Genomic DNA, 16,243 nt, shown 5'->3' with positions numbered 1-16,243 from the left:
AAAAAAAAAAAACAATGGTAATAAACAAAACAGACTTACTGTAAAAGAGAGTCGTTCGGGGCTAGCGTTACTGCCCCAGGAATCATCTGTTCGTTTCGAGCACAAAGAGTTCAAACTGGAACCTAAAATATAATAATACCACGAATAACATTATGATTCTATGTACAACTATATAAATCCACACGAGTTGTAGTCTCTTGGGTTCTTCGCTGTTATTGTCGTACTTACCAGAACTTCTCGTCGGAAGTTTTCCGTACCTGGGGTTTCCGTCGGAAACGCGTTTTTTGGTCTGACTGTTGGAAACGATCTGTAACACACAGTGTAAAACATAATTAACATATATTTTTATTATTATAATATTAAAAGAAAATTACAAATAATAATAATAATGACAATTCGATATATAGTCACGAGAAACGCAACACTTACAAACATATTTAACAGAGTAAAAAATGTAAACGAATAGTAGAAAACAAAATCACCGACCAAATTATTATGGGACAGGAATCGACCACAGAAGCCGTACAAACAAAGGTCAAAGGTTTCCGTTTATGAGCTTATCTGCGTTTAACACTTGTACGTGATCGCTTTGTAGTTTGTATGAAAAATTATTATATTACACAATATGACCGTACCTTGTTCAGTATGGCCGTGGCCAGCAAATCTTCATAGTTCTTCTCGTCCAAATCTTCGGCCAGCGGAACGACGCATTTTTTCTGAGCAGACTGAAATCGGATACATATTATGACCGTGTCAAACCCGGTTTGAGTTTAGACACAATTGCACATATTACGTGTAAAAATGGGATCATAAGGTGTTATTACAACTTAGTCGTTTTTTACAAAATTAGAGAAAAAAACAGAAAAGTCTTTGAAAAAGTTATTTTTATGTTTTTATAAAGCCATAAATTTTTGGACAGATATACCAAACGTTTTCTGCGCTTGAACTAATCAAAATCCACTGAAGTATTTTTTTTTTTTTTACTGGCCAACTCTGCAAACTATTTTTACACTCATAAACTACACTTCCAAAAAAAAATTAACAATGATATGTAATTTCAGAACACAATTTTCTTATAAATTATCAATGTGGTAGTATAACTTGAACTCAAGCTGTTTATAAGTAGTGTATATAATAATAAATTATTTTTTTTAATTCGGCGTTTCTGCGCAGCTAAAAAGAAATTTGGTGTTTGCAATGATGTGTTTTTTTTTTTTTTTTAGTATTGTGTCTGGTCTAACAAGGAGGTTTTTTTTTTGTTAAAACAATTTTTTTGAAAATTAAATGTACCTGCAGCTCGGGAAGATGTTCAACGTCGCTGTACAGCTCGTCCAAAATGACTCTAAGTCTTTCGGGTATTTTTTCGAAGTCGTCGGATTCTGTAATGAATTTATACAAACATTATCGTGTTAGTCAAAAGTAGTAACACAAAAAACTGAATTTTATATAGAAGGAGGTTTTTTCAAACGTATCGAAGCGTCAATATGATGTACACTATTTAGTAACCGTTTAAATGTCGTTTTCACGGTTTCTTAACATCGTTTTAATGAATCATTTACTTAACGATCCGTTTACCTTTGACGATTGCTTGTATGGCCGCAGTGAGCGTGGTGGCCAACTTTTCGTGATACTTCCAACATATCGACATGTCTGTAAGGGAAACAAAAAAAACACATGATAATTCGGTCTAAACTGTTATTTATTATCTGACCAATCAAAGCAGAATGATAATTAACACTTAAAAACGTTTATTTATTCTTAAAATTTTATTTCATATCGGTTGTAAATAAACTTTTAAAACAAAATTTCTATAAGAAACATTTTTTTCAAAATTTATTTATAGATATTTTAATATATTATACACAATTATGTCAAAGCAGCGAGTAAAAAAATTGTTTTATAGAAATTCTCATACCTAAGTTTACTGTAGAACGTTAACTTTAAAAAAAAAAAAGTAAATAGCAAATGTTATAGAAAAGTTTTTAAATAACAACTTCTATATATATATATATAAATAATTTAAATACCTGTTAAATCTCAACTAAATATTTACTTGTTTTGGATTCTAACAAAACTATATCTCACAATCAAGACTTTTACTAATACTAAATACATTACCATACGTTTTGATTTTAGAATTAATATTTGCATATAAATATTTACAACTAAACGTTTAAACTTTTTTTTTTTTTTAATTATGTTTTTTAATATATTTGAGAAGATCTATATACTTACATTCCGGGTGAGTGGATAGTGGCGTAAGACATACATCGTCCAGGCCTCCGTCCACTAGCCCTTCCACTAGCTGTTCCAGATAGTCGCGGACTTCGACAAACGTTTCATCTGTAAGCAAGTTTAATATAAATTAAAATGATACACTGTTACCTAAAAGTCCAGTTGGCCATTATTCAAAAAAACATTTATCTAAATCAATAAAACTTTACATAAACGGTAGTAAAACATTTTATAATATATATGATTTTTTCAATGCCTTTTACATTTTACCGTAATTTTTAAAACCAAAAATTTACATTTATTTAATCATATTTTATTTATCAAAAGTGTATTTATTGTTAATTATAATAGTATTCATAATATTTGAATATTTTGTTATGATTTTTTTTATTTATTATAGTGTTTATTATTAACTTTATAATTTGTTCAATAAAAATGTTTTAAACAAATAATTGTTCAATTAAATCAAAACTCTTTATTTGTTGAACACAATTCTTTGTAATTTACAAATAATTATTGTTTTTATTTTTAATCTTTAATTTATTAGATTTAATTTTTTTGAATACTTAATATATGAATATATTTTTAAATGTTTAAATTATGTAAAACAAAAAAAATATTTAATATATGTAATTATTTACATATGGAAAGCTATTTAAGATTAAGAATATTACTTTTTTTAACTTCTTAAATAATAAAAAAATCACATTATCATTTTGAGATGTGTCTGTAATATATTCGCCTTTCTCACTCACTTGTATTACGATCAATATTATTTTTTTCATTATTTTTTTTTAAATCATAAGTTTCATATATAATAAACGACAACATGAAATTTGCATTTTCTATTTTCTAATGTTGATTATTGAAATACTGTTTCGATATTTAGGTTCCAAATAATTCATTCGATATTTGATTACCTGCCTACATTAGCTGCAGTCTATGTATGTAGCTCAGATATATTATTTTCTCCATCAATAACCAAAAAGGAAACTACTGGCGGATATTCGTGACAGATCTTCTGGAGTACCTAACGAAATATTCTGTACAGTTATAAATGCTGGTAGAGAAACCCAAAAGAAATAGAAAAAACGTATAAAACCAATAGCAATATTATATACAAACCGGTTATTATTTAGGTCCAACATTTTGAACCCTAATCAATTCTTAAATTGTTATTTGCAGTTTTCACCTTAATCTCACAAACCAATAAGGAGACACGCACAGGCGCAATTTCGCTAAAATAAGTGTGGGCGTTTTAGCACTGGAGATATTAGAAAATCCTCTTTGTTACTACTTATGGTAAGAAACACAATTATTTTTTTCGGGGCCATTTTAAAAAATAGGGGTGCTAAGCTCACCTAAAGTGAAGATAATGATAGTAAGTTATACATTTAAAAAATAATAGTAATAACCGTTGCGTGTGAATCTACCAAAAGAAGTTAACATTAAAAATATTGATGAGACAAATACAAATCAAAATTGTTATCCCTATTCATACTTAAAAGCGTACAACATTAAAATGATTAAACTCTAAACTACAGTAGGTAAATATTAGGATACTGTACAAGGACATATTTTTTTTTTTAATAAAAAATGCTAAAATGTATGTTAATATATTTTTAAAAATTTGATAGTTGATTTCCATATTGTAAGTTATTAATATTTTAAAAAAATTATCTATTACAATTTCTAGTGAAATCTGTTAAATTAAAAGTATGTTTTGTTAAACATATGCACCAAGATACGAGCTATTCCCAACATAAAAAATTATTTAAATATTATAATTTTTTTTAATTATCATAAAGATGAGTGTATTGCTTTTGCTGTAAAGATGAGAACATATTTTTGAAAATAAATAAGGTGTTATAAATTGTCTAATGTAATCGCTTTGTATATGGTCAATACATGAAGAAACGTCAAAGTTGTAAACTGGATGTCTCGCATTAAAATCGAAAGTGTTTACTTAAAAGGAATACCATTTAATATTATTTCCTGTTACGTTCCGCCTTAACAGCGTTAAATCTTTTTTTGGCAGTCTCGAGAAAGTTTCAGTGTTTGAATAGAATAACAACTTAATTATATTCATGATATTTACAAATAGGCTTTTCGTAGGCTATTATTATCTTTCAATTTTTTAAACAAAATATATGGATAACCTATACGAGCTGGACATTTAAGGCATGTATGGAAATATTTATACAGTATTTTATTTTTTATAACCCGAATATTTAAAAGCGATTTTTGAATTTCAGCTTACAGATATTGTAAGAAGGAATACTAAGAATAATAAATACTAATAAATGTAAAAAAAAACTATGCCACGTCAATGTTGAAACTTAAAATTCTGTAACTTCTTTGTGGTCTATACATATACGTTAATGAATAAAGAAATCTATATTGTTTTTTTTTTAATTGATTTATTATAAAATTATTTTTGATTTATTCGAATTCGATAATTGTTATGCTAATAAAATTTGTTCAACGTTGGCACATTAAATATTTCTACCTTATTTATAAATTCTGCCCCTTTTGTTCTCCTTAACTCAAGCTACTGATATTTTTACTTTACATTTTAATCCCCTTCCTGGTGTGCGATGTTAGAAGGGGAAAAAAAGCTACTTATGTTCGTTGGCGATATTAAACTATTTATGCACATTTAATGCCACTCAGACTGTCGCCTGCTTCAAGCTGACGTATGTCGTCTTGCGATTTGAGGGTTTTCCCTTGGCCTATCTCTAACCTCCTTAAAAGTTCATTAATGTCATTTTCTCGTCACTTATTTCCTACACTAGCCAAATAATTAATACTCATTATCCATATAAAGCAATCTGGTGAGACCGTTAATCTTAAGCATATGATCAAGCTTGCCTTCATTTTCCCCTTTTGAATGTCATTATTGATTCTCCTAAACTTCTGTCCAGTATTAATTTAAAAGTTCCTCGACGTTTTACCCGATGTTCAGTTCCTTTATTACTTCCTCATTGTTCCAAGTCGCAGCTCCTTAATTTTACCATTGCCCGTCTGATGCTCACAGCGAATGCTGGCGCCTCTTTTAGCAAGTATTATTCCATTTTTTATTATTTATTCGTATTTCTATTTATTAAATGCAAGAACATTCACTTAATTTTAAACTGTAAGTATTGGTAAAGCAACTTGTGCATGGGCTTTGTCTCGTGATTATTAATAAAATGAAATAAAAGAAGTAGTAAACTAGTTTTAAAAATCTATACTACTGCGTCTTATAACGATCTTATTGTTAGTATAATATTCTACTGTCTAAAACTTTAACCATTCGTTAGTGTGTTCGGGTTCATTAAATCCCACGTGATATTTCTAGACAACATACCATAAAAAAGGGTTAATAAATACAACAGTATGAAACGGCTAAAAATGTAGCCAAACTTTGGAGCAAATTTAAAAATGTATATTGTAAATAAATGTAATTTTTAATGTCGTCGTTGAAATAATTTTGATTTATTCGGCATTTTTTTAGGAAGTTTTTCTTAGCCTAACCTAACCTTTGTTTTTTCCTTAGATTATACTCCGGAAAGCATAGACTAACCTAACCTACTCTTTAGTTAATGTACACTTACATTAAAAAAAAAAAAAAAAACCTCATCACCTAATATTATGCGAGTATGGATAATATTGTCCTATGTACTTACGGTCTTCGCCTCCGTCGGTGGACGCCACTTTCAACTTTAGTTTCTTGTTGAGGATTTCGCGTTGGACCACGTTATGCGAATTGATTCTGCGAACACACAAACAATTTGTGAGTTAAAAAAAAGTTTAAAAATTGTATTTAAAAAAAAAAAAAAATTACACCATAATTATATATATATATATAGCAAACTCACAAGCGCATCGTCCTAACGACTAGGCGTGCCGTGTATTGTATTATATTGTAATATATATATATATATATATATATATTATGCCGTGTGGTATAGTAGTTTAAAAAGATATGGCAAAATATTTGAACAGAAAAACTTCTAGACAACACGCGAAAAACATGAAAGCGAACAAGTCCATGTCTTTCTGATGGCCGTCGATGCCGTCTGTGAACGAAAACGAACCGTCGGGTATGAGTATCGCGTTGACTTTGGCCATTGCTGCCGTTGTTGTTGTCGAATATATATATATATATATATATGTATATTTTATAATGTCAGTATAAGTATTGTATTTAGTTTTTGGCAAGACCGGCGAGATTCCCGCTTTGCATATGTCGACAGGTTAACCGGTTGCCTCGCACTGACGACGGACCGCGACGGAAATTAAGTAAGAAAGTCGAGTGGATATTATCGAAACCGATATACAACTGCATAATAACATTACACGCCTGGTATATAAGTTTATTATTGTAAACACCAGGCGGGTAAGTGCAAACGACTACCGGCGGGAGTGCGGGAGACCGGAAGGAAGAAAAAAACTTTCTCCGGCGCGCATAAGGCCAAATACGTCCAACACTTGCCCGGTCGGCATCCCGTCTGCAATAAAACGTTATTCTTTACACGTTGCGTCACCTTTCCCCACCGCGATTAACGTCCGGCATAACCTGTAAAGTTCACTAGACAATATTACAAAATTCAATGATAATCTTTAGGAATTTCATAAAAAAAAAAACAAAAAAAAAAAATACTTACAGGATTGGAGGAACTATTATCCCAAATAAGATTATCCAACACCTACTTTCAGTCATAATATTAAGAGCTTGATAGAGTGAAATAAAGAAATTTTCCAACTTCCTGTGGGGGGGAAAGCGCCAAACAACTTTGGAAATAATTAGACTATGTTTTAACAAAATTTTACTACAGCGAACACACTAGATTGCCCATTAGGCTAATTTTGGGACTTTATAAATAAATATCTAATTTAAATAAACATTTATAAATATCAAGTTAATTAAATATATAGTTTTATTTTATTTAAAAGAAAAATTACACAGCTATGTTTAGTCAAAACTATAGTGTTAGACTTGATTAATTTATTAATGATCTCTATCGCTCAAAAATCACATGGAGTATATATTTTGTAGATTACAGACTTAGAAATGATATTGGGACGAAACTTGAGCTGGTATGTCACAGTAGGCACATAGTATAAATTTGCATGTGTTTTATAGTGACAATATTGTTGTGTACAAGTTTCTATAATGAAACCGGAAATCGGTATTGAATTTCTTTGGCGGGTAACCGCAACATCTTATGAATATTTTTGTTAACATGTAATTAATACAGGTAGCTACTTGAGATTTTGTTTGTAAGTGGAAAGGAAAGTTTATAGTAGTTCTAAATAACCTATAAGGTTACATGGACCTTTAGCTATACTATATCTGATTGATGATAATGTCACTGAAGAGCTACAATATATTATGATAATTTCAATTTCGATATGACATATTTGATATATTGTGTTGTATATAATCTATGTATTTAACTTAAATGAAAGGATCCAATTATTTCTATGAGAAATTAGTTGAAAATTGAATATAACTGAATAAAATTTAAATAACTTAATAAGTTATTAGATATAAACTCGCAGTATATAATAAGTGTATAGTGTAAATTATGATTTTAAAAATTAGCACTTCTAGGACCAAAATAGAAAAGTTATAACAAATTTTTTATATTTCAAAATATAAAAAATTAGAAGCTCATTTTTTGCCAAAAGTCATAAAAAGTAAGATACGATTAATCTTTAGATTAAAAGCACAAACAAATGTACTAGTTTTCCATTGAAGAATTACATGTATTAATATTTATCTGTAGTATAATATGTAAATTGTTTTAATAATATATAAGTAATTTGACTTATTATTTTTTTTTTTTTTTTAATTGCGAGCAACGTTTAAGTAACAAAAAATAAAAACTTTTCCGTTTGTTAAGCTTTTAACTTTTACTTGTTACAACAAAAATATAATATAATATAGAAATATACTTATCTACTTCCATGCTAGAAAATAATAACTCGGCAGTCTAGATTTTTGTTATTGCTAAAAATTCTTAAAATATTAGTGAAAAATAGTAATTTTTTTATGATTTAAAAGCTGGATTACCGTGCCTTTAAAAGGGTATTCAATTTTGAAGATGTAGATTTAATAATCTATTACCCAAAAATTAGGAGAAACGATTACCGAGACATAAAAAACAGATCAAATATTACATTGAATGGCACAAACGGAAAACAACCAACAATGTCGGCGACGAAGGTGTTCTAAAAGTCATGAATGAAAATTAATTTATTAATAATAGTAAATAATGTTTAATATATTTTTTTTCTCACTTTTGTGTTGAACGTTACGGTTGTAAAAAAATGTAAATTAAAAAAAAATATTCGAGTAATTAGGCTTGGGCTGGACTGACCATGAAATATTTTACTGGTGCGACCAGTGTCATATTTTATCTAACCCGCCCGTCGAGAGCGGTTGAATTCCACCAAGAAGTTATATAATACATATTGTTAAACGTACATCGGTTAGTTTGTAAGAAAAAATAAGATATTATTGTAAATCTCAACTAAAAAATTCAAATAAGACAAGAGAGCTTTCGCAAGTCATCGAGTAGCACATTAACGCATCATGTTATTATACTATGTCATAGTGGAGCAGTCCTGCAATACAATCACGGTTATCTCTAAAATCCGTCTAAAAGATTAACAGTGAACTTTGTAGGCGTTAAGAATGTATAGGCGATTATAATACCAGCATTAAAGATGTACAGGTAAAAAATTCACATCCCTCTCTTAAAATCCACTAAACCTTACTATAAAACGAATCACTCAGTAATGTCTGTTCAACGACAAAAAAATCTAACGCGCGCTATGATATGCACACTGCAAAATTCAAATTAGCAATAACCAGTTGGACGACTTGGGTCGACCTCTCATCTTCAAAACGAACGCTGCCAACTTCATATTGTCTTGGTCTATGCATTTAGTTTTAATGGCAACCGTATCGAACGACCACTGTTAACTGTTGGGTAACGCACATAATTTTAACAAAAATAAACTTGTGGTAAGTAGATTTTGTTTTGTAATCGTTTTTTTATTTAAAAGTAAAAACTAAAACCTTCTTATCAAAGCTAAGAAACATGTAAAAAAAGTTGTCGGATATTCAAGTAAATAAATATGATTAGTAAACTTATTTTATCAGCACAATAAACTACATTCGGGTTAAGTTAAATGGAGTTGTTATAATTAGAAACCGTTACTAGACTTCATTTGTTATTAATTATTACGCTCTTATGTTACCATGTTTCAATTTTAAAACATTTAATAAGTATTTCTAACTATACGACGAAAATTGTTATAATATTTTATTTATAAATTGTATTGAAAAACTAATATTTATAAAATTGTAACGCCGAAATGTTTTAAAAAATCCTAAAATATAATTTAGAAAAAAAATCCAAACAATACACAAAATTAGAAAAACTTGATCCAAATTTCGTAAAATAATAATGATTATATTTCACTGGTGACTGACAAACCAACTACAGTCAAAGATTATAAAGCATTAAAATTTAACAAAGTCTAAAAATCCAATCTCGTACTTTATTTGTGTTAAAAAAATTTTCTACCGTAATAATAATTATAATTTTCAATTTTTACTTTACATCAAAAAATGTAATATTGTACGTATAATACAGGGTGATTTTTTATCATGGGCCAGTCAGTATCTCACTGGGCTTAATTAATTATTGATTCAACATTTTTAGTGAAATATTCTTAACTTAAAAAGTTTAAAAAATATAAACGTTACCATTTAAAGTTTCAAAAGTTGCTATCAAAAAAGTAGTTTGTGAGGGGGTAGAAACGTAATCATTTGTGGAAAATTGAGACCACATTATATAAAAACACTATGAAAAAAAAATCAATTATTAATTAAACCTAGTTAGATATTGACTCGTGATAAAAAAATCACCCTGTATACATATATTTTTAAATAAAAATTACTCTTTTTTACGAGAGAAATTTTCGAATAAACGTTTAGATGTAAACTTCAAAGTCATCATATTTATTATTATTTTTAATTAGCTCTAATTCAACTAGTTAAAAAGAAAGTAATTTTGTACAGCTTTGAATTTAGTCTTAGACAATTATTAACGGACCTATCTCCTAAACTAGATGGATTAGATTACATAATACAGTGATAAAAAGTTATATTATTTATTATATTATGCTACACGTGTGATCGTCAATTTTCAATTTGAAATTCAAGTATTACATTAAACGATTTTCGGGAGATGGTGCAGTAAGTACGTTCAGTGTTTATTGTCAACTATTTTTCGAACCGTGTTTAAACGAAAATCACGGTTTTTAAATTAATAAAAATTAAAGTTATAAAATTGTCGTCTAAACTACTTCTGAAGGTCAATCGAAAGCAGTTGTTAGACGCCAACAATCATATAAAATATGATAATATTTAGCAGGAAAACCGGTTTACCGACATAGAAGTTGGACTTTTGTCAAATATTAACGATACCGACGTTAATGCAAGAGTTTATAATAAATCTGATAAGGAAAATGTTCAAGTCGTACCAAAGAAGCTACTTTTTCGGCGTACCTATTCGGTTATATAATCACAGTTATGAATAATACTACATGTAATATTACATATTATTCTGTAAAGATTTTTGTTAGGTTTAATACGTTGAGATTTTCTGACATTGTTAGTAGTAGTAATAATTTCTTAAAAATCTGTTGGTTGCCCAGAGGCAACCACTTTAGTGTGCACTCGCAGTCTTAAAATGCAAATAAAAGTGATGGTTTTTAACAAAATTGTGATTTATACAGTTGCTACTCGAAGGAATCCGCTAGTATGTAAAAAGTTACAGTGTATACAGACACAAAAATACCTACATCATGGTAAAACCAATAGCGTCGCGGCTAAAAGATTTATGGTGTCTTCTTTTTTATCTTTGCCTTACACTCCCAACTACATGGCGCCGGCCACCTATAGTCCTATACCTCCACAGAGCTCGTTCCATCACCCCCAGCCATCCTCTATTCCGTCTATCCATGTTTCCTTCGGTCTTCCACTTTTTTTCCCTCTACACACATTTACACCTCTCTCTGCCTGATGACATGACCGAACCGTCTCAACCTGTTCTCTCTACCGTTTCCCCCCAAAACTGATGCGGCTTTTTTTTTTTTTACAGCCGACATGAAGGCAACGGTGTTACTGTTGTTCGCCTTGGGCGTGCGGTTTGCCGAATCGGTGACCGACAAGCAACTGATGATCGCATGCGACGACATGACTCCACGACACCCGGGTTACCCGTCCGAAGAGAGCAAAGGCGTGGCCAACCCTTACGTGATCAACGTACAGCCGGTGCCGGTCGTGCCGGGCGCTCTTGTCAACGTCACGCTGACCTCCCAAAACGGCACCACCACGTTCAGGGGGTTCATGATCCAAGGCAGGGACGAGGACAACAAGATACTGGGCACGTTTCTACCCCAATGCGCGTCCGAAAACCGAACGCACCACATGATCTCGTGCGTGAGCGGCAACGAACCCTACGTGAGTATACGCGTTTATTTTTAAATGGTTGACTCAAATACACGATTTTCCGTCATGCAAACGTGTGGTTTTATTACTGTAGTGAACACTCTGGACTTATGTTCATTCTGAAATACACGCAGTTAATCGTAAATAGGCGCGTTTGCCTATAATACTAAATTTGAAAATATTAATTTTTCACCTTTATTCCAATGATGAGCAAAAAAAAAACTACTAATTTACTGCAATACAATATTTTTTATTGATAATTAATATAAATCATTAATGCTTTGTTAAATTTACCAGTGAGCTATCCAGCGAAACGGTGTGTTGGTGCGTGTAGGGGCACTTGGTTACCAAAATAAATAATAACTCCGTTTAGTTCTGGTCTAAAAAAAATACTACTAAAGAGGTAAAACAATGATAGAAATTAACAATTATTTGTCCAATAAAAATAAGTTGCCTGTTTGGCGCAACGACTGAAAAAATTTAATTCGATAATAGTGTTTTTCATTCCAATAAAAAAAAAACAAAATCAACAATTTTACCGGACTGATGTTTAATCCGGAAAAAAATATTTGAATTTATAAAAGACATGTTTAAAGATTACAAAATTGTCCTATTAAAAATGACACGATCCAATAAACGAATCAATTGTCATCGATATTATACAAATAAATACACATTATAATAATTATAGCTTTAAATAATATTTTTTTTTTCAAACAAATTGCCTATACTCTACGCCTTAAAACGTAAGATGTGATATACGAAATGCAATTACTGTAATACTGCATACTGCATAGTAAAAATATTACTGAAAACAATTGCAAAATGTTTGGTTACAGAACGCGGTTGTTCAGTCCAATAACAAAAATAAAACAAGTGAAAGCTTCTCGTGGGTAGCACCAAAGGAACTCAAAGGCACTTTTAAATTCAAGTATGTAACAACATAAGCAAGCATTACGATTGCCATTGGTCAAAATATTTATTTTATAATTTTGTTTAGATTCACCATTGTCCAAGACTATAAACACTATTGGATTGGCGAAGAAACCGCAGAAGTCCAAGTAGCCGAACATGGAGAAAACTCCATTGAAGTCAACAGCAACTACGATTACACTATTTATCGAATGTATAGAATCAACTGTCCCTATGACTAATTCGATTTATATAATATATTATATAATGAAATAATTAGTTCATAAAATTTAAATAAATAGTTAATTGAATACAAAACAAAATAAGTTGCCATTTAATTTTTAATGAACCTCGTTGATCGATTAACTAAATTAATTACTCGATCAAGTATCTAACAAATATTGTAATTAGTTATTAAATTTATTATTTTTAAATAAATTTCAACAAGTCCTGTATGCACTCTAGTCTATAATTCCGCACATGTATGATGTATGTATGCATCAATAGTCGTCCATGAGTATTATTTTTCGAGTACAGTTTTATTAAAGATATCCATAAAGGATTAAATATACATATTATCTATGTTATGTCATAAGTACCAAAGATGTATTATCATATAGTGTGGTTTATTGTGCGGGAAAGTTAACATTTTCTCTGAGAAACTGACCGCATATCTGGGGGAATGCAGCTGTCTTATTATTTAATATTAATTGTTAAAACCGCAAATTGGTCAATCGAACAGAACCCATCCGAATTTCGAATTCGACTATGATAACGGTAAGCTGAGTTCTTTGAACCGATCGCGCTAGAGGAGAGGAAATGGCTTATATATTGTACAATAATAACAATAATAATATCATATATTATTCGCAATGCCGTTCGCTATATATATATATATATATATATATTAGCATTGACACGTTGCCCGTCGATACGTATAGTTTTCGAGTTCCGTGTGATGCCTATTAAGTTATTTCCACGCCAATGATATCAACAATAATACTACTAAGTATACTATGCTGGTGAGTATAACACTATTTATGCTTTATGCGTTAGCACCGTTAACGGATCGCACAGGAAACGAAAAGTGTCGAGCAAACGAGACGATTGGTGAACGGTATTGATTCGGCTTACGGTAAATTAGTAATGAATAATAGCAAAATATTTAATAGCCGGATAAAAAAAAAAATATATATATATATAAATAGTTATGAATGGTCATTAACTAAAATTTATCCCAACCAAAATCTGGGGAATTGTACAAATTATGACGAGTTACGTTTAATAATAGTGAAGTTCAGTATTTGATGGTTATTACACTTTGGACTAGAATTTAAACAGGTAAACACAAAGCTAGAGAAAACTAGAAAATAATAAAATTGTTATTATTGCTTAAAATCTGGTCAGCGTTTTAATGAGTCTATTGCCCACTAAAAAAAAAAAGTATAATTAGATCATGCCTAACCAAAGTACCTATGAACTTAAAACTGTATTCATTATAATTTATCGGGTTCCTCGTGAGTTGTAAAATAAATCCAGCTGGTTAAAAAAAAAAAATACAAAAATTCGGTCCCCTGTTCATGTTTAGAACTAATTTTCTCGACAACAATAACATTAACTTTTGTTTTGTAAGTACAATTATTATACACAGAATACAGACAATAATTGATAATCATTAAATTTCAATTTCAATTTTATTTCAATAATAGTAGTAAATATAACTGTTGAAGAACAAATAAAAATTTCTGAATGTCATGAATTGTTAAAAATAATTACAACATTATATAAGTATCTTAAATTGACTCTAAATAGACTAGAAAATGTTAAAACTTTTAATAAAATAAAATACAATATTTCAGTTGACAAGTCATAAAGTAATTTTTAAGGCGTACGGTTAGGCAAAAACTTGTATATTTATTAGTTTAGTATTAAGGAAAATTTAAAGGAAATCACATTTTTTTTTCATAGGTTTTGCGAACAATTGCTTTCTAATGAACAGCTTCTCGCTTACCCAAAAAATAAGATAGAAAATAATGTTATCTTCTTAAATTTTTGAAAAACGAGAACTTAAACTGTACCTATTCAAAGATTTTTTTTTTATTAATTTTAAAATTCGAATAATATATTTAAGATTAAAAATAACAATTGTTTTCAATTTTTTCACTTATTGTTAGAATACATTTTTTTAATAATGTCAACTTTTACTTTTATGTGTTAATTAGTATGCACACTGATGTACTTATATTGAATTGTATCTTTTGTTTCGGCGAAATTATAGCTGCTCTTGAGTAAAACCATTGAAACGTTTTTTTTTACAGCTGTTTAAAAATTGGTTCTATATAGTGACAGATGAGTGGTGGTAACTAGAATATTATAGTTTCGAAGAGTTGGTCAAGCAAACGATAAGTAGTTCTCACGTTATTTCCTTCGGTAAAGTGTAATTTACATTGAGCAACAACTACTGTTGACTTAAACGCACCAATGAACAAACCGAGTATCTTAATAATGGATTTTCTAACTTAGTAGGTCAAATTCACTCTAATTTCTGACAACTATGTATTTTCTTTGTAATTATTAACCTCAATACTTTTTATTCTAGCATTGTTTTTTTCATCGGGTCACCTTATTAGTTATTATTATGCTTTTTATACGATTATTTTAATAGTTAAAAACAAACTACTATTGTAAAGCTAACGATTCTAAGCTACAACATAAAATCGTTTACTTTTTTTCAACTTTTCATTAAGCAAGTATCAAGTTGTAACTATTTCTTTTAAAAAAAAAAAGAAAACTACATTCTATTGACTGTACAAAATCATAACTAGATCAAGGCGGTACGCGTGGCGTCAGTTTGACCTAATGTGACTCGTCTCTTTAAGTTAAATTGTCATCGCCTAAAGTTTGATGGTACGTTTATTATTGCGAATAAAAAAACATTGTTTATAAATCAGAAAGTCACTTATTTTGCCAGTTTCAAATCTGGCGAGATATCTGTTTTGTGTGTCATATTATACTTTTTTCCATTACATTCACGTAGGACTCCTTAATAGAAAAACGTTCATGCTTCATATTAAACAAAATAGATTCTATATGTAACTGTTTGCGTTCCCAAAAATGGGACCAAGAGCGGGATTTAAGTGATTAATGACTTACTATATACATGTCTCGAATGAAATTCACATCTCGGCATATATTATATGTATGCACAAACAAATAGAAATGCATTAATACAAAACCATCATAATGATACCAAGCTGTGGACATATGATATATACCACTAGTCACAACAGTAGCCATATTAATATTGTGTGTCAGGATATTTGATACATCCGTACTGCAAAGCGACACCAATGCATATATTTATGTATATTACAAATACATCACTATTTACCATGTTGATTAATTACACGTCAGTATCGCTTGACATTTATAATCAGACTTGAACAAAATGTAGTACCTGTTTAAAAATGAATAAAATTTAAAGCAAAAAGAATAACGTATTGATTTAAATAAAAAGATCATTTTAATTTAAAATTGGTAATTCCGGAACTAACCAATTACATTTTGAAACATAGATAACAC

General features: G+C 29.7%; 2 protein-coding genes across 4 annotated transcripts in view; one reads left to right on the top strand and one right to left on the bottom strand.

The window, feature by feature from the left end:
• The window catches only part of LOC126836086 (uncharacterized), a 46,059-nt gene that overhangs the window by 11,561 nt on the left and 18,255 nt on the right, over nt 1-16,243 (bottom strand). For 2 of the 3 annotated variants that reach the window (XM_050569112.1, XM_050569109.1), the window contains exons 2-8: nt 5,904-5,989; nt 2,236-2,343; nt 1,576-1,650; nt 1,291-1,379; nt 636-725; nt 229-307; nt 40-122 (exon numbers count right to left, since the gene is read on the bottom strand). In XM_050569112.1, coding sequence (XP_050425069.1) covers nt 40-122; nt 229-307; nt 636-725; nt 1,291-1,379; nt 1,576-1,650; nt 2,236-2,343; nt 5,904-5,989 — 610 coding nt within the window. Of the gene's footprint in view, nt 1-39; nt 123-228; nt 308-635; nt 726-1,290; nt 1,380-1,575; nt 1,651-2,235; nt 2,344-5,903; nt 5,990-6,095; nt 6,563-16,243 lie in introns of those variants that run through there. The other variant, XM_050569110.1, reaches the window with a different exon arrangement.
• LOC126836090 (putative defense protein 1) lies at nt 9,100-12,987 on the top strand. The gene is made up of 4 exons (XM_050569117.1): nt 9,100-9,253; nt 11,400-11,761; nt 12,589-12,680; nt 12,750-12,987. Exons 2-4 carry the CDS (start codon nt 11,405-11,407, stop codon nt 12,901-12,903), a joined length of 603 nt encoding a protein of 200 aa, XP_050425074.1. The 5' UTR covers nt 9,100-9,253; nt 11,400-11,404; the 3' UTR covers nt 12,904-12,987.

The sequence above is a fragment of the Adelges cooleyi genome, unplaced genomic scaffold (assembly GCF_023614345.1).
Source record: "Adelges cooleyi isolate 19-005CV unplaced genomic scaffold, UGA_ACOO_1.1 ACOO_flye_CR_arks_rails_tigmint_CR_PRNA_23, whole genome shotgun sequence".
Classification (NCBI taxonomy): Eukaryota; Metazoa; Arthropoda; class Insecta; order Hemiptera; family Adelgidae; genus Adelges; species Adelges cooleyi.
This window is presented reverse-complemented; position numbering and strand designations above follow the sequence as displayed.

What these genes read in the sequence shown, in the direction of transcription:
- LOC126836090 (XM_050569117.1), top strand. Translation starts at nt 11,405, where the DNA reads ATGAAGGCAACGGTGTTACTGTTGTTCGCCTTGGGCGTGCGGTTTGCC. An exon ending in TGAGCGGCAACGAACCCTAC is followed by an intron (nt 11,762 to 12,588) that starts GTGAGTATACGC and finishes GTTTGGTTACAG; the next exon opens with AACGCGGTTGTTCAGTCCAA. An exon ending in AAAGGCACTTTTAAATTCAA is followed by an intron (nt 12,681 to 12,749) that starts GTATGTAACAAC and finishes AATTTTGTTTAG; the next exon opens with ATTCACCATTGTCCAAGACT.